The sequence below is a fragment of the Eurosta solidaginis genome, chromosome 4 (assembly GCF_040869045.1).
Source record: "Eurosta solidaginis isolate ZX-2024a chromosome 4, ASM4086904v1, whole genome shotgun sequence".
Taxonomy (NCBI): domain Eukaryota; kingdom Metazoa; phylum Arthropoda; class Insecta; order Diptera; family Tephritidae; genus Eurosta; species Eurosta solidaginis.
In genome coordinates, this window is record NC_090322.1 from 264,575,771 (window position 1) to 264,596,817 (window position 21,047).

Here is a 21,047-nt window from a genome sequence, read left to right on the forward strand (position 1 = left end):
ATTAAGTCAAAAATAAACATTGCGTTTTGAATAAAATGCTTAACTTCATGTGGCAAGATATTGGTAAGCATGCATCTAGCATTGTTGGGTGGCAGGGGATTAACAAAGTGTAGAGGTTGAAGAGCAAATCGTATGAACTTGCGCTTAATTCCTTCAATTTTTAAAGAGTGTGAAGGGTATTTCGGATTTCTGATGACTGAAGCATAATCTAGCTTTAAACGCACTAAGGCATTTGTTGAGGGATGGCTCCTATTACGGGATGCGGATGAATGGCTACTGCGGATGGTTACGATGGCGGTGGTGAATTGATGGTGACGATGTGGTTGCTGGAAACGGCGTTGATCACTGCAAACTTATCTTAATAAAAACTTTGCGCTTTTCTATTTCTGTATTTAATCAATTGGACAATTGTTAAAAAACTTCACTCTATATATTCTTTTCTTTTATATAAAAATTTACTACAATTTTGTTCACATTGTATAGGATTTTCCTGGTATATCGGTCCTTTATATCTTAGGCGTATCGTCGCAAGGAAGCCAATTTGGTATAAGCCTTTGGTATGAGAAATTTAACATGATTACCAAAAGTAAAAGATGAGTCAAAATTACGCCAAGATCGCGACACTCATGAACTGATGCAACAATTACATTTGAAATCGAAAATGAAAATGTGGCACAATGGCATACAAAGAGAATACTACACTTCTTAAATAAAAAAGAAGACAATTTATCATTTTTGATTGAGGACCGTAAGGAGGATATACCCAAGATAATATCGGTTTCATATACAGACAAAGACCCAAAGTCTAAAAGTTTGGGGATAGCAGTGAAATACCTGTTATTAAAATTATCCGCCTCTGCAACGAACGTAAATTTAAAAAATTCTGCAAAAAATTTGACGAATCAACCAAACAATTTGAGCAAATGTCTTATATTTAACGCAGGTTGGCATATTAGAACAACTTTTCTTTGAATGAATATAGTTCCAAAAAGATTTAATATTAACTTTCAACTCATCTTCAACTCGAGAAATGTACTTATTGTAAACCTTAATCTGTAAACCTTATCAAGAACATTTAAGTGAGATATGAGAGAGTCTCAAGAGTCATAATTGGCATCTAATATTGTTTTTCGGCACTAGTTCGAAAAACTCTGTAGATAAAGATAATGCTGCGTGATATATTTCTGATTTCTATAGAGGAAAATCACATTCAGTCAAGTAAGTTATGCGGTTCTCATCGACAAAAGTTAGGTTCAAAATATTGTTTAACTTGTTCACGAATATTTAGAGGCAAAGTGGTGTGCAGAATTTGATAATATTCGTCAAAACATTGTGGCGAATTTTAGCATCCCTATGTTGTTAGTAAATAAAGGCACAACAACAATACAGCAAGCTGCCACTCTTCTGTTCATGAACAAATTACACACATACATACAAGGCAACGAATACATACTCACAAACACATATAATCATCAGCCGAAATTCTTACCCACGCATATAACTAATTACCAAGCAGGAGATACAAGAGTTCAAGAAGGTGAAACGTCTAGGCCTTTGGAGAAATATGCGGGTGAGGCAACAGAGAGTATAAAAGCCGTGCAAGCTGAGTAATAACCAATCAGTTTGATTTAAACACGCTGTCAGTTGCGAGGTGAAGTATAATTGTGTAGAATAATTGTACTACTCCCAAAGTGAACTAATAAAGACCATTTGCAATATAGAATATTGGAATGATTTATTCAAGAGTTTAGCGATTCGAACGTTATCAGAAGGATTCAAATAAGCGAAATTTCCCTAAATTCGTTACAATATATTAGAAAACAAATTAAAATTTCCACAATTCTCCTCCGAGGAGATATGAGCCGAGCTCCTTTATCAATTGCGTCGTGGCCCTTTTTTACTTTTTCTGCGGGGCGCATTTAATATCGGTGTTGCTTTGTCCGGAACATGATCCCAGAAACTCTCCGTACCACACGACGGTGGCCGCAATAGGATAATATAACTCAACGTAAAATAGCATAGTGAATATAAACGAAATGGCTTCACACAAAATATAATCTATTTTAAATTGATATTTTCAATTTCCGCAAACACTTAAAGCCTGTCAGAGGTGCGGTAAAAAGCATGAAAAAAAAGAGCGACTAGCTGCTACATCAAATTCACCAAAAATAGCAATAAAGTTGTCTCAATTATGCCGTGGTTTATTATGCATTACCAAAAAATAGATATTAGCATAAAGCACAGTTTGTAAAATAGTACGTGTGAAATCTTAAATTTTGTGAACATTTCCCGCTGTTTAATGAAATTGAAAGTTAATAGATTTGGCAGCGAATGATGTAGGTGGAAAAATTAAAAGTAAAATGAAGATCGAAAGCGAGAAATGATGTAAATGTACATACATATAATGTATGCAAGCACCTAAGCACACACACACACACGAAAATATGCCGTAAAATGTCGATGTATCTACAGTGAATAGCTCACTCTCTTTAGAAAGTGATTTATTTAACCACTTTGTAGAACTGTTTCACTTTTTGGATCTCTCAGGTATGTACATAAATATGTACGTGTGCAGGAGTTTGGAATAGCAAAAATAAAAAATAAAAACGCAAAAAAAACTTGACTTATATTTAACTATAAACTAAAAATGGCGCCCAAGGGAATCATCAAAGTAACCAAAACACAAAAAAAAAGCAAAAGCAAAACAAAAAAATAAACAACAAATTTGTTTGCACAAATATGAATCTGCAGAACAACCAAAGCAGAGAGTTCTATGAAAGACTAAACAAAAAATATAACTTTCTGTCAAAATTCAGGTACAGAAATGAAACATCGGTAACAGTTTTACATATATACATCCGTGAATTTGGATATGCGTAGGTACTAGGGACGATGAACCCGGTCTTTTTCAAGTCCCAAAAGTTCATGGATTTAACGAAAATGGCATTTTAACATTAATTCATAGGCCGAAAAAAGTCAATAAAAATAGTTTATCAAGAACCAGAATTATATTTTCTCGAATACTTAGGCGTAGTGTCAAAGTCTAGTGTCAAAACGATCCCCACACTTCAAGTTTTTGAACAATTTAAACCGAAAAGTGCAAAAACGCAATTTATTAGGTAGATATGAGGCCATACCATTAATTAAATTTTGATATCAAGATATTGAAAAAAAATCCGAGCACTAACCAATTCGCCAAACTCATTTAACTCAGGAGTTAAAAAAGATTTTCCTAAGCCTCAAAATGTATTTTGAAAAGTAGAATCGGTGCCCTCGGGCTTAGTAGCAATATTAAAAAAAAAAGTTCTAGTAGTGATATAACCTCAAATGTACCTAAAAAAAACATGTCTGTTTGCACTTTGAAGTTCGAATATATCAAAAATAAGATAATTAAAATTTTTTTTAAGTTAAACGGTTTTATTGAAAATAATACTTAAATTAAGTAATAATAATACTAAAAGCTAGAAAATAATTAGGTAGGTTCTAGGTACTACTCATCATACCCCTCATCAATCTAGGGCGTTGGTCAGACAATTAAATAAAAGCGTTGGACGCGTCAAATTTCTATTAATAGTCATAAGTAAGACCAACTGAACCTTAATCAGGTTTTTCTACGCCTCACATTTTTGGAAATTTCACGCGCCCAATGCTTTTATTTAATTGTCTGATCAGCGCCATAGATTGATTATGAGTGTGATGACTAGTACCAAGGACCTACCTAATTATTTTCTGTATTCTAGTAGTATTATTACTTCATATAAGTATTGTTTTCAATAAAATCGTTTAACTTAAAAATTTTTTTTATTATTTTATTTTTAACTTTTTAGTCTTTATTTAATTGCCTTTTATTTCTCATTCTATTTTATTCATTTAGTGTCTCATTATTACAAGGACTCTTTCCATACAATTTGTAACAGTCCTCAACACAAAATCATTGCAAATACTTTACTCGACTCTGCGCCATGTATGCTTGTCCGTCCTCGAATTCCAAAGTATTCTGGTGGCACTTCTACCAGACTGTATGTAATATTTGATCCAAATGTAAGCCAAATCGGACCACAAATACCAGTATAAAGCGATTTCTGTTCATGTATGTATTATGTGTTCCAAATATGAGCTAAATCGGACCACAAATACGATTTTTTGAAACATTTCTATCCAAGCGTAACCTGTCGGTTTTTTTCTTATTATTGCCGTGTTATCGGGTTCTGAACTATATTCCAAGTCTCAAGCTTGTAGCTTAACGGGAAGTTACTTAAATTTCAATTACAAAATTCTGTTCGCTACACAGAGTCAAGCTGAATAAAACCGTTTAAAGAGAGCCGGTTTTCCAGCGGTATTAGTTTCGTATTCAGCTTACTCGTTCAATAAACAATTGATTTCAACCAAAGTTGCCACGAAATGGCTTTTAGTAGCGTTTTTCTAACGCGTTTGTTACACTCTTTGGATAAAATGGCTGATTTAATGCTTAGTAAAAATAAGAAAATCCATACATTCCACATTTTCAGGATAATCACGGTATGCCTGGGTTGAACTTTCAGATCACGAAAATACCGGGAAGCAAAAAATCTCGAAAATCTTCATCCCTTATAGGTGCATACATAAATGGAAAACACGAAAAAAGTTCAAGGCTGAAAAGTTACAGCAGCACTTGTTACAGTTATGACTACCTTGTTGCTGACCAACCGACAGGGCGAGTATTCTGTTAAAAATAAAAACTGACATCAGGCTTTGCAAAATGGATTTATGTTCACAAAACAAAAGTTGTGAAAAACGTATGCCATCACGCGGTCAACAGCTGCATAAACTGCGCCCGAGCAATATGGCTAATAAACTGTTGGGCTAACTGCCACTCGTCAAGTACTCAATGACGTTGCGTGTGTGGGCGCTAGTGGTGGGGTTAGTTAAGCTTACGAAAATTCTTTGAAGCGTGTCGCAAACAACATTTCAAAGTAACATTTCATGAAAATTTGTTCTCTACTCTGCAAATCGGCAAGTGACCGTAGTCACTGTTTTAGATTTAGATATATGTACATATGTATGATGTTTAAATATATTTGCGCTTAATCATTTGTTGGCATTTAAACGGTATTTGGGTAAATTTATTATGACTAAAATATCAGTTTTAAATGGGTGTACAAAGAAGTATGACGAGTACATTTTAAGAAGATAAAGGCGTAATTACCGCATGACTTTCGATTTGCAATATAGTACAATCGATAAATTTTTAATAAAAAATCGATAATATTTTAATAAAAACTGTAACAATTGTCATTAGCACATCGACGACCAATCGACAACTTTTCGATAAATAATCTATAATTAATAAAAAACAAATAACAAATCGATAACATATTGAAAAAAGTAGACTGTTTCTCGATAAAAAATCGATAAATAATCTGTAACTTTTCGGTAATAAGTCGATAACTTTTTTTTAATATAGCGATACATTTTTGAAAAAAATTTATAAATTTTCGATAGACAATCAATAATAATTTGATAAAAATTTTGATGTTTTCAAAATCACATCGATAATAAATCGATAGCAGACCGAAAAGTCATCATTGAAAAAGCCACCTCTTCTCCTCAAAGGCCTCATTAACGTTATCCCACCCAAACGCGATATGAGAAATGCATTATTTCACCGTTAGCCATTTAAGAGCTATTACCTTGAACAAGTAAAGAAAGTCGATATTGATATGTTTTCACAATCACGGTCACGTTACTAGGTGTTTTGCGTCATGTCTTTTCTCCTTTCTGAACACTAAGCGTCATTTCACTTTTAAGTTTTGCATGCTTGAATTCTAAACTTTACTCGTGTGCTTCTTTCTAATAATATCGCGTTTCCTTTCTAAGCACTCCACGTCAACATATGAAGAGCCCTCTAGGACACCTACAAGAAGGCATCTATATAAAAATTCACAAAAAAATACTGTGTAAAAAACAAACAAGTACTGAAACCGAAAGCCAAATCTACATATATCAAGTAGACACTTTGACTGCCAAACATATTTTCCGAATTAATAGACTTTATAGTGTAACTTCTACCTTCGATGGTTAATAAAATAGCAGAAGGGATCGGATTAATTATCTTAATACTTTATTCTTCAGCCGTCAATCCAATAATAAACCGGAAGACCACCATCTTCTCTTTTCTTCCTTTACAGTGATGTATTTTTGCTTATTCTATTAATTAGTTGACATGGTTGCATTTATGATCTTACAACTCGACCAGCCTGAAATTGTATCGACCTCGATACATTATCTTAATTTAATTTCATACATTTCTTCATCTGATACAAATCGCTATTTGTGTTCAGAGTTACAGCTCGCACTGTATTGACCTTGATACATTATAACTTAATTTCAATCTTCCCTATCGTACATTTCTTAATCTAATACCTAATCTAATACAATTCGCTATTTGTGTTCAGAGTTACCGCTCGGCCAATCTGACACTGTAATCGACCTCGATACAGTATAACTTAATTTGAAACAATTATTAGTCTGGTTCTACTGTGAAATATTTTCTTTGAAAACGGCTCACTCATGCGTTCAACTCATTAAGTGTATTTGCCAGTAACAGTAGATGTGCATTTGGCACTACATTGCCTATGCCGTCTATTATGAAATCGATGATTTCTGTTTCGCATATGTTTGCCCGTTTTCCTATTGCCTGCAACAATAGAATGTAGCAATGTAATGATTACCTATTTTTGTCCCACTTGTGTCTTGCCAACATCTTATAAACTACGTTCCTCTATATCGGCACGTCAAATTCCGTCGTAAGGGCATTTTTTAACTCGGCATAGCTTAACGCTTTGGTGGTGGCAAGGAAATGTTTTGCTGTTCCCACCAGGCAGCGACGAAAAGCCAGCAATTTAAATCGTTCATCTACTCTTGACGACTCCATTACTTCCTCGAAATCTTGAAGAAAATGTCCCACCGTCACTGATATATCATCACCACTGAACTTGGGCATAGCATGCTCTATCGGCAAAATCTAGTCTACGTTGCTGTTGTACCCCAGTACTAGCTCTTAGCTCGTCGATTTCTTTCATTAATTTTAACATTTCCATATGTTTTCATAGCGCCACCAGTTCGTCATCCACACTTAAGGTCGTGGCTCTTGCGTCAATTGGGGCAGAGTTTGATCGGGCGGCAGCAAAAACATCGTGAACAGCAGGTGTTGAATTGAATTCAACCAAAACATCGGTAGTAGAGGCAGTTGGAACGGCAGTGGCGGCAGTATGAATGACGGTAACGGCAATGGTGGCAGAGGACTCAATAGAAACGGCAGCGTTTATCTCAATCATTTCGTCCGGAATGTTCTCCAATATATTTGTGTTCGGAGTGGTATTCATTGTATTTGCGGAGCTTTTATCTCCCACGCCTACTATATTTCGCAGTAATCTGCGTAATTGTATAATCTTGGCAGTAGGAGGAAAATCCACATTATTCTCAGTTAAAACTTTAATAATGCCTTCTCGAGCATCCATTTTACAAAATAGTTGTTTATAATAGTGCGCGAGGTTCGTTAAAACACCTGAGATGTAATTTCTACCTTCGATGGTTAATAAAACAGCAGAAATGTCCGGATTAATTATCTTAATACTTTATTCTTCAGCCGTCAATCCAATAATAAACCCGAAGTCCACCATCCTATCTTTTCTTCCTTTACAGTGATGTATTTTTGCTTATTCTATTAACTAGTTGACATGGTTGCATTTATGATCTTACAATAAATTTCTATCGCGTTATTTTACTCCAAAGACCACTAAATGCTCTCACCTATCACCTAAGGACTTCTGACCAATCAGTATCTCGACGTTTCTCCTAAAACCCTTGGATAGGCTTACTGATCTGTACATACGGAACAGGATTACCAAGGTTACCATTCGATTGTTAAGTCACGGGAGTTGGTCTTTAGTATCTTTCACTCGAGGTTGTGATTGGTACTTTCTAGTGGAGCAAGAAAGCAGTGGCTGCGGAGTGGCGGCCTAAGCTTATGACCTGCCAACAATTGTCAAAGGCAAATTTCGGAAATAAGCTGTCGGTGCAAAATAAGTAGGTCAAGTACCGCCAATTTGTTGGCAAAATTAATAGGAGCACGGCGGAAATCAGAAGAAAAGCTCGGAAAAAAATCTCTTCGGAGGTTATCGCGTCTTAAATTTATTTATATACATCTTCGCGCAACTTACAGCACAAGTTGGTACCAGCAGCGCTCTTCGAACAACGCCTACGTTGGCATTGAATATCGGGCTGATCAAACATTGGGTGGGTATTGCTGGCAAGGCAGCTGCGGCTCAGCTACTGATCAGGCTTCGTTACCTCTACTATGAGCTTCTACATCTAGAGTATTCCAGCTTTCTTTGCAACCTTGACTTAATACCAGACAACACAAACTGTTGTGAGATAACAACTGCCACCTGTGCAAGTTCAGAACAGTCATTGCCTTGAGAGAAGGATGTGAAAAGAGTTTAATAGGGCAGGGGACTGCTTAACTGGTTCACGGATGGGTCGAATGGGACAGGGAGGTTGGAGAAGGTATTTTCTGTAAGAAGATCGATGTTAGCCGCAAGTTTAAGTTGCCTGATTACTGCAGCGTCTTTAAAGCGAAGGTTGCCACAATTAAGGATGCGGTGGATGGGATGCAACTTTGCTATTAAAGCCCTAAATTCATCTGCGGCGCGATCGATGGTGGCATGGGACGCCTTACCTCGCTTCCTGATACTAATTTCTGAAACTAATTAAATATTTATATCATCTGGGTTTCGCCACGAAGCAATAAATCTGACAACTGTCACGATGATCTTCTTACACGCATAGGTAGAACTAAACTGAATATAGATGGCTAGAGGTTTTATCACTAGAGGTCTCCTCCTCTATTAATGGGCTTTGAGTAAGCTAAGCGAACGCTAGGCATTCTCTTTCTCTTGCGTGGTAGCAAGACCATTTTCGTAAAAGTTTATAGGTAGCAGTTTGCTGAAATTTTTGGGTTTACAAAGGCTCATCTATCAATGGTGATTGGGGTTTTGATGAATCACTGAATGAAAGTCCATACAATACATCTCAAGTTACTGGAAAACCTTTCTTGTATCGTTGCCACGAAACGGCTCTAAATATGGCATTGCTTATGTCAACGCGGTTATGCGGTAGCACAATAACCCTTCGTGTCCTCTTGGTGAGCATCCCCTGCTCGTGGCTAACGTTCAACCTAATCTCCCTTAGAAATTGTAATCTTGTACGCTGTAAAATAGGAAAATTGTGGGTTGAAGCAATTTTCACTTCTAGTTGTCTTCTGCTTCTTTGTTTGCTGTATCTTCAAAGAGAAATTTAACACACAATTCTTTATATAATCAAGAAAGAATGTCATTAATTCAGCACTTCAAATGTTTTATCGTTGTCGTATAACCACTTAACTGTGTCTAGAATATTAATGGGCACTGGGACATGAATTTTACGAATTCCTTTTATCACGTACGCCGCCATCACTTCGTGTGAAAAAAAGTTAAGAATAAGAAGCACGTTTAAATACCGGACATTCAAAGTTAGAAAAGTCTTAAGATTTTAAAATGAGAATGCACATAAAATTAAGTAAATTGTGTAACTTTACAAATCCCAAACAACCTGAAACCGTATATCAGTTAATAACAACAAACTACATGGCTTACGCCAATAATGATCACGGCGAAAACATTCCTTCAACAGATGAAAATGGAAGGAACCGATTGGGATGCAGGCGTCAAACCCGGGATACTTCATAAATGAACAATGCTACGCCACAATCTCACTACAATTAATCAACTACAATCATACCCGATGTGTTCTATTCTCCAAAAACCACCATGTGCAACTGCAAGGTTTCCCAGGTGCTTCGGAAAAAGCTTACTGCACCTGCCTTTATCTCCTCGTTCAACTTATTGAAACCTCTTTCTCGTCCCATCCACTTGCCGATAAGAGAAAAGCACCGCTCGCACGAGCTGTCAGCCTACCATGATTTGCACTCTGACGAGCCGTATTACTCCCATCAAACAAGTTTGGTTGGAACTGCAATAGCAGTCAAGCAAACTATTTATCCGACCAGACTCCTTTATATTATCAGTGTGGCTAGAGAAATTAACACACCTGGGAAATCAATGTAGCGAACATTTTCGATCATGTGAGCAAAGCTACCTGGAGGCATGTATCGAGTATCGACATCCCTGCTAACTTCGGTACCCGTGGTTGTAATCCACAAGATCTGACCTTATGCGAAAAATAGTGGAAAGGCCCAGAATGGCTACGAAAACTCCCTGGACCCCACTGACATGCTGAGGTTGACGCCTGAACATTTTATTGCTCTCTATAAACGAGCCGATAGTTAAAAACCTGCAAAAAAGGAGAACCATACACCAGAAAATTAGTTGCCGCTGGAAAAATGAGTATCTCAAGCAACTTTACAAAAGACATACGTGGATGCGACAAGATACCGAAGCCAAATTAAGAGATCTCATGGTCATCGAAGATGACTTACTTTTCCCAAATGAATCGAGACGCACTGTTAAATTCTCCCCGGTCGTGACAAAAATTATCCGCGTATGTGATATTCGGCCTCAGGTAGGAATGGTTACACGTGGCATGTCAAAATTATGCACAGTTTTCGGAGCGGAAATCGATATATTAAATGCCTGACGCTGTTAAATGCACAACGGACCTATCTGCATTATTATCGGCCCAACAAAGGTTCCATGTTCACTGCCGAACATTTTAATACCGATCGTTGGTACAAAACTAGCTTGTGATCGGATGTACAATCAAGGCTGTGAACAACCAGAATAACCTTCATCACAATTACACGCCTTTTCATCACATCGAATTGAAATGTCCGTTCACGTCTACGAAATGAAGTCTTAGATATTAATCACTTTTGCATTAGATCCGATGTCACAAGCATTTGCAAAAAGAAGAGTGAGCACATACCCAACTATTTCAATTACGAAACGCATCTACGTACTTTCATTCACCAGATATCATCGCACAGCCTTTTATTTGATCTTCCGCAAAAGAATCAATTGAAAACTTCATGCTTGGCTTAGAATAGGTAAATATGTCGTTAAGAACTTGCCAAAAAAGCCTCCAAGAACGACGTTTACTGCCAACTTTTCAACACAGAGACCGCAGAACTCCTAAAGGAATAATTTATTGTCAACTTCAGCGGAGAAAAGACCGCATAGCTTCAATGCTCTATTGTCAACTTCCCCAAAACTAAGCCCCGCTCGCATTTCAAGTGAAACCACAGTAACTGCGAATCTCTTCTAAGGGACCGCTCCCAAGGACAGGCTATGAGACATGTATACAAATATTTATGATACAGCATATATCATAACTGGATTTTCTTGCTCCCCGCGGTACAGTTTTTAACGACCGTCATAAGGTCGCGAAAATTGTCTTTAAATACCGCAGCATCTAAACACTACCATAAACTTACCAACAATATTCAAATAAACGGAATGTCCGATCGGTGGTGTTGTTGATATCTGACACTCATAGATCCCAGAATCTTTGCGTTGTGCGTAGCGTATACGTAACGTCCAATCCTCGGCATGAGGTGAATGCATCGCTTCAAAACGTTGATCTGATGTGTAAGTATAACGACCAACAGTCAGCAGGTGTATGTCACGATGACGTACCCAGGAGACCTAAAAAAAAAGATGAAAAGATAAAAAATAAAAGTGAAAACAAATTAATGGGTGACTGAATTTAGTTTCAGTTGACGAATCCAAACAAAAAAGGCCGAAATTTGAACGGCGAGTGGAGAAATGAGTGTATGCCGGTTTCCAAAGAGAATATATTAAAAACATTTGTAAAGGAATTAACTTTTGCCATCCCATTTATATATATACGTGTATGGCTACATGTATCTTTTGGTCGTTTTTAGCATGGATGTCAAAGCGAAAACATGTGGGTATATGTTTGTGTTCGTGTTGAGTGATGGTATGCGTATAAGAGATGCCTCTGTCACACTTGTCTTATTTAATTTGGCCACTTCATTCCATTGAGTGAACACTCAGCATTGCTTGGACAGGAATTTCTATGAGGTTTGCTTAGCTACCACTTTATTTGTGTTCACGTCAATGTATGCTGGATGCTAAGGTTTCCTTGCTATGAATTGTAGATAGATACGTTACAAAGTTGACATTGGCCACTTATGTACATCTGTTTGGATTTTTGGGTGATATGAAAAAAAAAATAAAATTTTATGTTCTCAGATTTCTGCTAGTTTTCTTTTTTTACTGCAAAATATCAGAGTACCAATTCACACATTGTTTTCACAATAACTTTTCATAACCCACACTTTTTTAAACTCAGCGTATGCCTGAACACAAGTCTATTATAACTTTTATTGAATATAGGTTAATACGTAATGGTGTAAAATAGTTGAGATAGGATAAGCTTCGTTATATTAAAATTATCAGCATCGAACAAAATTTTGATTGAGTCATGTCCTTCCGTCCGTTCGAACGGTACGCTAGCTAATTCGGACACAGAATAGATTGAAAGAAATCCGTTGAAGGTATCGTGTTAAAATTTGACACGAAGGCGGTGCTTGCCGCTATACAGACACTTTATGAAAATAAACAAAATTGGCACACTTAAAAAATAAAAATAAATAAAACAAGTAAGGAAAGCTAAGTTCGGGTGTAACCGAATATGCTGAGAGCTTTCGAGACAAAATAAGGGAAAATCACCAGGTAGGGTAACCCTGGAATGTGGTTGTATGACATGGTTACCAAGTGAAAGATGTTAATGAGTATTTTAAAAGGGAGTGGGCCTTAGTTCTATAGGTGGACACCATTTCGGGATGTCGCCATAGGGGTGGGCCAGGGGTGACTCTAGAATGTGTTTGTACGATATGGGAATCAAATGAAAGGTGTTAATGAGTATTTTAAAAGGGAGTGGACCTTAGTTCTATAGATGGACACCATTTCGGGATGTCGCCATAGGGGTGGGCCAGGGGTGACTCTAGAATGTGTTTGTACGATATGGGAATCAAATGAAAGGTGTTAATGAGTTTTTTAAAAGGGAGTGATCCTTAGTTCTATAGGTGGACGCCTTTTCGAGATATCGCCATAAAGGTGGACCAGTGAAATATTCGTAATTGAAAGACGTTGCACGTTTGATTGTGCGACATTAAGTACCTTCTTTATTGAATAAATTATTGTCTTTTATACTAATTTACTTAACCTATACATTCATGAATATCTTAATACTAATAACTAAAAATAAGTACATAGGAAATGGGTTATGCATACATGTACGTTTGTATACAGTCTTTGTATACATGTAGTTTTGTATGCATAACTCCATACATGTAGTTTTGTACAATTTGCAGCGTCAGCAGATCAGTTTGAATATTTTGGTATTTTCCCACAATTAGTTGAATGTTTGTATGTATATTACAATGGGTTGTGTGTTTATATGTATAATTTATTAACTGTGATATGTGTCTCATATTCGGCATTCCGTGCCGTCTGGGTTAGTTCAATAATTGTAATATGATTATTACTAAAATATATTTGAATTTGTTATGCGTAAAGCCGCAAGTATGTTACAGTAGGTGTGGCATATAATGATACAATACAGTGTGTGACGTATAATGCTACACCATCCACCTTAGAAAAAAAGTGTTATATAATTGTTTTGTGAACAATTGTATAAGACTTTTTGTCATATTTTCAATTGTTTTGATATTTTATTGTTATTTGATATTGTAGTGAAAGAGGTTGTTTGCTTTGCTTTTGATCTGTTGACCTTGCTATTTTTATTGTTATAATTATTGTTACTTTTTACATATATATATTTGTATAAGTCCATTTATTTTTCAAAATTGTAGAGAAAGAAAAATCTTTTAATTTCGCTTATTTTATTTATACTGTTTATTTTATTTATTTTATTAAAATTTTATACAATTGTTTTATTGCCGGATTTTAAATGTGTCGACCCATCTAAAATCTGCTTGTTTTTTTTTTTTTTTGAAATTATTTTCTAATATTTATATGGAAATATGAAGCAGAAAAAAAAATTGTTTTCAATTGCTTAGATACTAATTATTACTGAGTAGATTGGAATATTTATTTTTAGATTATTTCCAAGAGATATCTTAGATGGACTAAAAATTCTTTATTTATTGCTTCTATTACTAGTTTCTAAATTATTTTTATAGTTCCTACCATTTTTATCCTACTATTATTTAGTAACTTATGCAAATTATTTTCTTATCGAAATTTTTCTATGTATATAAGTTTTATTATTTATCTACCTAGGGTTTTTTTTCACTTGACCTTGTTTTTTTTTCATAATTAGGTAAATCTGTAATAAATTGTATATATTATAGAGGAGGTTGCTGATGAAGAGGGGGGTAGTTTTATTAATGGATAAGTGGAATGTACAGTGGGTGCAAAAAAAATTTTCGTATCTTTAAATTTTTAATAATTTCCCTATTTTCCAGCAATATTTTTGATCTTATTTGTCATGTGATTTCTGCGGCGGCCACCAGGACAGAATCGTCATAACTTTTATGAAGAATTAATTTTTATTTTTATACCGGGATTTGTCACGTGCACAACCTCTTTGGTTAATGCATATATTCTATTTTAGAGAACTATCAATTATAGTTTTACATTTGCCTACTCGAGTAAATAATCAATTATTTTTCACCAATTTGTCCCTGAGGACAACTGTGTTTTTCATGTAAATACCAAGTCCTGTATTGTTGGCATTTGTAGAACGTGTGTACAGCCTGATAAGTAATTGTCCTAAGTCAATTTTATCATCTACAATCAGGTTGCTTGTATTTCTTACGCTACCATTTTAGGAGCGCGACATGTCTTATTGCTGCAAATTTATATAGCGCTTCACTTATACTTTTATAGGTTCTCTTTGTGACTTTTCTTCATTCTTTTCTTTTTGTTGTTATGGGCTGGTTTTAAAATTTTATTGTTCTTAGTTTTTGCCTATTTCCACTGTCCTAGAATTTTATATTGCTTCATGACTATTTTGTCAGGAGCCATCAAAGGAATTATGCGAATTTTTTGATTTGCTGTTCGCTTTAGGTAGGGTTGCCTTCACTGTCGATTGTGACATTTTTAGGTTTACTATTTGAGATTTATTTGAATTGTTTATCGCTCTTCCTCAGCTTTGGGTTTGGTTTAGGTAATGGTTTGCAAAAACTGGTGTTTCTTAGATACGAGTTGTGGCGGGTTTTACCTGCCTAAATTTGTGCTTCATATAGTTTTTGAGCATCATTGCTATTGTGATGATCAATAGCATGAATACACAACCTATAACTGCTAACCAAACATCTGCGATGTTCGGAGTATTTTCTGTATTTACCTTAGTTGGTGGCTCATACTTGATTATCTTGTTATCTGTTCTTTCAGATCTTTCTTTACCTACCTCGTAGCCAGCTATGGCTACCATGATGCCTTGGGCTATTTTTGTCCACCAAGACATCTTGAAAGTTCTCTTATTTTAAATAAGAAGTTAAATATTTTGTTTCATAATTTTTTATTTTTTTTATTTTTTCAGGTGCTACTAACATTTGGAATTGTTGGGGAACACTTTCCTCATCATACGCATTATTTCTTGCACCCTGGTAGTGGGGTTTATAATGTCCTCAATTGTGGGTTCCTTTTCATACCTATTGTCTTCCAAAATTTCTTTAAACTCTCTAACTCTTTGGGTAGGTCCCTAGTATGTCGGGTATTTTCGTCCCACCAATAGAGAGGAAAGTCTGAGAAATTTCTTTGCATAGTAGTGGACTATATAATTTAAATTTTTAAATTTTATTAAAATATTTATGGGATTTCTCCAGAGGCTAGGTGAAATGTTTGAAGTTGATTGATTATTATAAATATTCCAACTTACTTTAACATATTCTTTATAAAAATTTAAGATAATTTTTTTTGGATTTAAAAAATTTAAATTTTTCTGCTACTTCCTTTCCATAAAGAAATTTTACTTTATATTTTAGAGGGAAAAAAAAAATTTTTTTTTGAAAAAATTTATCCAATGTTTAATACAATTGTTTTTTCTAAAAACCTAATTTTCTTTAATATCCTGCTTAAAGAGTGCAAAAAAAAAAAATTCTAAGCAAAAAATTTCGTTTTTGCTAATGGTTTAGCGTCCCTGAGGCCGCTCAATTGATTCTAAAAATGTATACTTAAATATTTATAACTCCTAGTCGGTCTGGATGTAGTTTGCCGTTAATTTGCTGTTGCTGAAGATTTCCAACATTTATTCCACCTCTTTTGCTTATATTTGATCCGTCATTTTTATTCAAGCTTGCTTATGTTTTTATTTGATCCGTTCTCCTTATTGCCTTTTTATTCCACTTCGCTTATGCGTTTACTTGATCAGTCATCCTTCGATTCTGATTTGCTCCAATTTTCATAACTGATGATTTTTGTTTTAATTTGTTCAGCTCCTGATGATGTTAGCAAAAAATTTTTTGAATCCTTTTTGTAGCGTAAAATATCTTCTTTCTTTGTATCTTGTTACGTTCAGGACTACTTTAGTTTGGCAGGATCTTTAGTCCTTTCTTTTCAAATTCTTGGCAGTTAGTGAGTTGTTTGTGAGATGGCCGGATCTCTGTCCAGGCAAGATCTAGCGAATTTTGCTTATGAGCAAATTTTCAGCTAAGTTGAGATCAAGCTGGCAGGATCTTCTCCAGTCAGAACGTTTTAGCAGTTGTGCTGATTTTTGTTCTGAGCTGGCAGGATCGCCATGAAATATTCGTAATTGAAAGACGTTGCACGTTTGATTGTGCGACATTAAGTACCTTCTTTATTGAATAAATTATTGTCTTTTATACTAATTTACTTAACCTATACATTCATGAATATCTTAATACTAATAACTAAAAATAAGTACATAGGAAATGGGTTATGCATACATGTACGTTTGTATACAGTCTTTGTATACATGTAGTTTTGTATGCATAACTCCATACATGTAGTTTTGTACAATTTGCAGCGTCAGCAGATCAGTTTGAATATTTTGGTATTTTTCCACAATTAGTTGAATGTTTGTATGTTTATTACAATGGGTTGTGTGTTTATATGTATAATTTATTAACTGTGATATGTGTCTCATATTCGGCATTCCGTGTCGTCTGGGTTAGTTCAATAATTGTAATATGATTATTACTAAAATATATTTGAATTTGTTATGCGTAAAGCCGCAAGTATGTTACAGTAGGTGTGGCATATAATGATACAATACAGTGTGTGACGTATAATGCTACACCAGGGTGACTATAGAATGTGTTTGTACGATATGGGAATCAAATGAAAGGTGTTAATGAGTATTTTAAAAGGGAGTGGGCCTTAGTTCTATACGTGGATGCCTTTTCGAGATATCGCCATAAAGGTGGACCAGGGGTGACTCTAGAATGGGTTTGAACGATATGGGAATAAAATGAAATGTGTTAATGAGTATTTTATGTATATATGTAAAACCACGATACTGTTCCTGCCAACATTCCAAGGGCTTTTGATTTCGCCCTGCAGAACTTTTTCATTTTCTTCTACTTAATATGGTAGGTGTGATACCCATTTTACAAAGTTTTTTCCAAAGTTATGTTTTGCGTCAATAAGCCAATCCAATTACCATGTTTCATCCATTTTTTCATATTTGTTATAGAATTATGGTATTTTTTTCAATTTTTCGTAATTTTTGATATCGAAAAAGTGGTCGGATTTTGACCATTTTTTACACCAGGATAAGGTGAGTTCAGATAAGTACCTGAAATAAGTTTAGTAAAGATATATCGATTTTTGTTCAAGCTATCGTGTTAACGGCCGAGCGGAATGATAGACGGTCGACTGTGTATAAAAACTGGGCGTGGCTTCAACCGATTTTGCCCATTTTCACAGAAAACAATTATTGTCATAGAGTCTATGCACCTACCAAATTTCACATGGATTGGTATACTTTTTTTGGTCTACTTATAGCATTAAATGTATTCTAGACAAATTAAACGAAAAAGGGCGGAGACACTCCCATTTTGAAATTTTCGTTTATTTTTGTATTTTGTTGCACCATATCATTACTGGAGTTGAATGTTGACATAATTTACTATACTGTAAAGATATAAAATTTTTTGTTAAAATTTGACTTAAAAAAATTTTTTTTTTTAAAAAGTGAGCGTGTTCGTAATCCGATTTTGCAAATTTTTATTTAGCACACATATAGTAACAGGGGTAACGTTCCTACCAAATTTCATCATGATATCTTCAACGACTGCCAAATTACAGCTTGCTAAACTTTGAAATTACCTTCTTTTAAAAGTGGGCGGTGCCACGCCTATTGTCCAAAATTTTACAAATTTTCTATTCTGCGTCATAAGTTCAACTCACCTACCAAGTTTCATAGCTTTAGCCGCCTTTGGTAATGAATTATCGCACTTTTTCCGTTTTTCTAAATTTTCGATATCGAAAAAGTGGGCGTGGTTATGGTCTGATTTCGTTCACTTTAAATAGCGATCTGGGATCAGTGCCCAGGAACCTACATACCAAATTTCATCAAGATACCTCAAAACGTACTCACGGACATGGCTAAATGAATTTCTTTTATCCCCCAGATCATTTTCTATATCTATCTCGATTAGTTTATGCCATTACGGATTACCGTTATACGAACAAAATTAATATACTCTGTGAGCTCTGCTCAGCTGAGTATAAAAATTTCTAAAATAGAAAAAATGCGTTATGCGTTAGTCATGGTTCTATTATATGGTTGGTTAAAGTCATCAGCTGATTTTATTTTTTTCATATCAATGGTATAAGGATTGTCAAAAGAAGATGGCAAATATAAAAGGTAACCAACACATTGACAATAATTTACTACCGTGATGGTAAATTGTTTGTAAAAAATAGTTTCACATCACTTTCATTTATTTTTTCTGTATCTTATTTGGCGTATTATTTTCCCACAACACACAAGAATTGCAAAGTTTTATGTTTTCTCTCCATTCCATTCGCCTAACACCAACACGCAGATTTTGACTATCTGAACAAAGGTATGTTGTTGCTGTAGAGATGAGCCAACCATATAGTTGAACCATGTGCGTTAGTGATTAAAGTTCATATGTAGGTTGAGTTTATGACGAGAAAGAGAAATTTTGTAAAATAGGTGGGGCGTGGAAAATTTAACAGTTTTTAAGCCGTGAATCAAAAGGCGTTTCGGATTTGGCATAGCTGTGTTACTTGCGAAGTATTATATATGCACTGTGTGCAAATAAAAGGAATCGGTTACCACCACGCCCACTTTAATACAAATTTGTATGAAAATTTAAAAAATGGGATAATTTATTAACACAGAACACTTGTGTAGTGGGAATTTGAAGAAGTACTTAGCGCATGGATATAATGAAATACCAGTCTATGCCTACGAAAAACTAATAAAATGGAAAGCATTAAAAATCACTATCTTCAATAAATATGCTCAGAAGCAGGGCCGTAGAAAGAAAATCCGGACCCGGGACTAAACAGTTTACGGGCCCCTATAAAAAATCCACTAATAAGTTTGATTAATTTGACTTAATGACGTCTCATTCATGAATTATTATTGATGGATTACTTCAAAAAAAAATGCTTGCCACATCAACAAAATGATTTTTGGATTAACAGCTGAAAATAAAATTAACACAGAATATTTACTATTTATACTATTTTATTGTAACGTAGAAATAAAATTCTCTATTAACAGCCACATGTTGTTTCAAATAATCTTTTCTAGTTATTTGGTAACATTTTAGTACATTTCTGATAAATATAATGATGATTATAAATTTTAATTATTCAATATAGAAGGTTCGTATATCAAAGAGTGGCTTTTCTTGCTTTTTCGCTGCAAAATTTTTTATAATAATATCAAAATTTAACTGTCTTGCCAAAACGGATTCAACACAAATCGTGGCAAGTCCTGAAACTCGCTCTTGATATGAACATGATCTATGAAAGTTTTTGATTCTTGAAAGGACGCTGAAGGAACGTTCTGCACTGGGTACAGTGACAGGTATAGTGCAAAAGATACGTAAAACAACACAAATGTTGGGGAAAATCGTATACAGATTTTGAACAAATGTAGATGGCATTTAGCAATTCCAAATTCGTAAATGTATTTCAAGTGAAATGTCCGACTTGTATTTTTCGACAAATTTTGCTGCGCTCGCCCGAACCGTAGTTTCATCCATGTCTTCAAATTGCCACAAAGAGAAAAACGTCTCGCTCAAATTTCTCATAGCACAGTAATGCGAGTGATTACCGAATAAACGAACACCAGAAATGTATTGTTTTTAAAATCAGACTCTGAATCATCCGTAATCATCTCATTTAAATTATATTCAGAACGTCTTTTGGGTTTTCTCTTTCGAATGTCCGGAAACTTTGGAGGAGATGTTCAATTGAATAGCAACTGTTTTGCATTCGTTTAAAATTGTTTCCCATGGGTTCGTGATCAACTTCAAATCAGCTAATAAGGCATCTAAATGTCGGACCTCAACATCTATGGTGGCGTCTCTAGCTTGGAGGACCACGTTTCTTTCAATAATGGTAATCAGTATTTTGAACCAAATTGAGGACAGCAAGATACATTCGAACTTGTTGATGTACTTGAGAATGCCGGTAACATCTCCGTATGCTTGCGCAGCCAAATTTGGCTTTTGGCTGAAAGACTATGAGAGAGCTCGGTACATTTTTTTTTGACAAGTGCTGCTGAAAATAGTGTGGTGCTGCTCAAAATAGTAAAAAAATTTTTTTTGTTGTTATATCGGCCTACTGATTTTAAGATCGCGGGTTCGAATCGAGCTCAAGACCTAACAATAATTTTTTATCATTATTATTGTTATGATAAATTTTTTCTTAATTGAAAAAATTTTTAAATTAGAATAGAAGAAAGAAAAAATTTTAGACAACTGCCAAAGCTCGTTGTACAGATCCATTTCGGGAACTGCTAAATTCCTTCATCGGCAACGTTTAGGCGCCGCTGCTATAACCATTCAG

The 21,047-nt window shown here is 35.0% G+C and overlaps 1 protein-coding gene across 1 annotated transcript in view; it reads right to left on the reverse strand.

Annotated features, from left to right (window-relative positions):
* Window positions 1-21,047, reverse strand: part of dpr8 (defective proboscis extension response 8) — a 245,019-nt gene that overhangs the window by 99,927 nt on the left and 124,045 nt on the right. Inside the window, exon 3 of the mRNA XM_067785894.1 lies at window positions 11,471-11,681. Within this exon, the coding sequence (XP_067641995.1) occupies window positions 11,471-11,681 (211 nt within the window). The remainder of the gene's footprint in view (window positions 1-11,470; window positions 11,682-21,047) is intronic.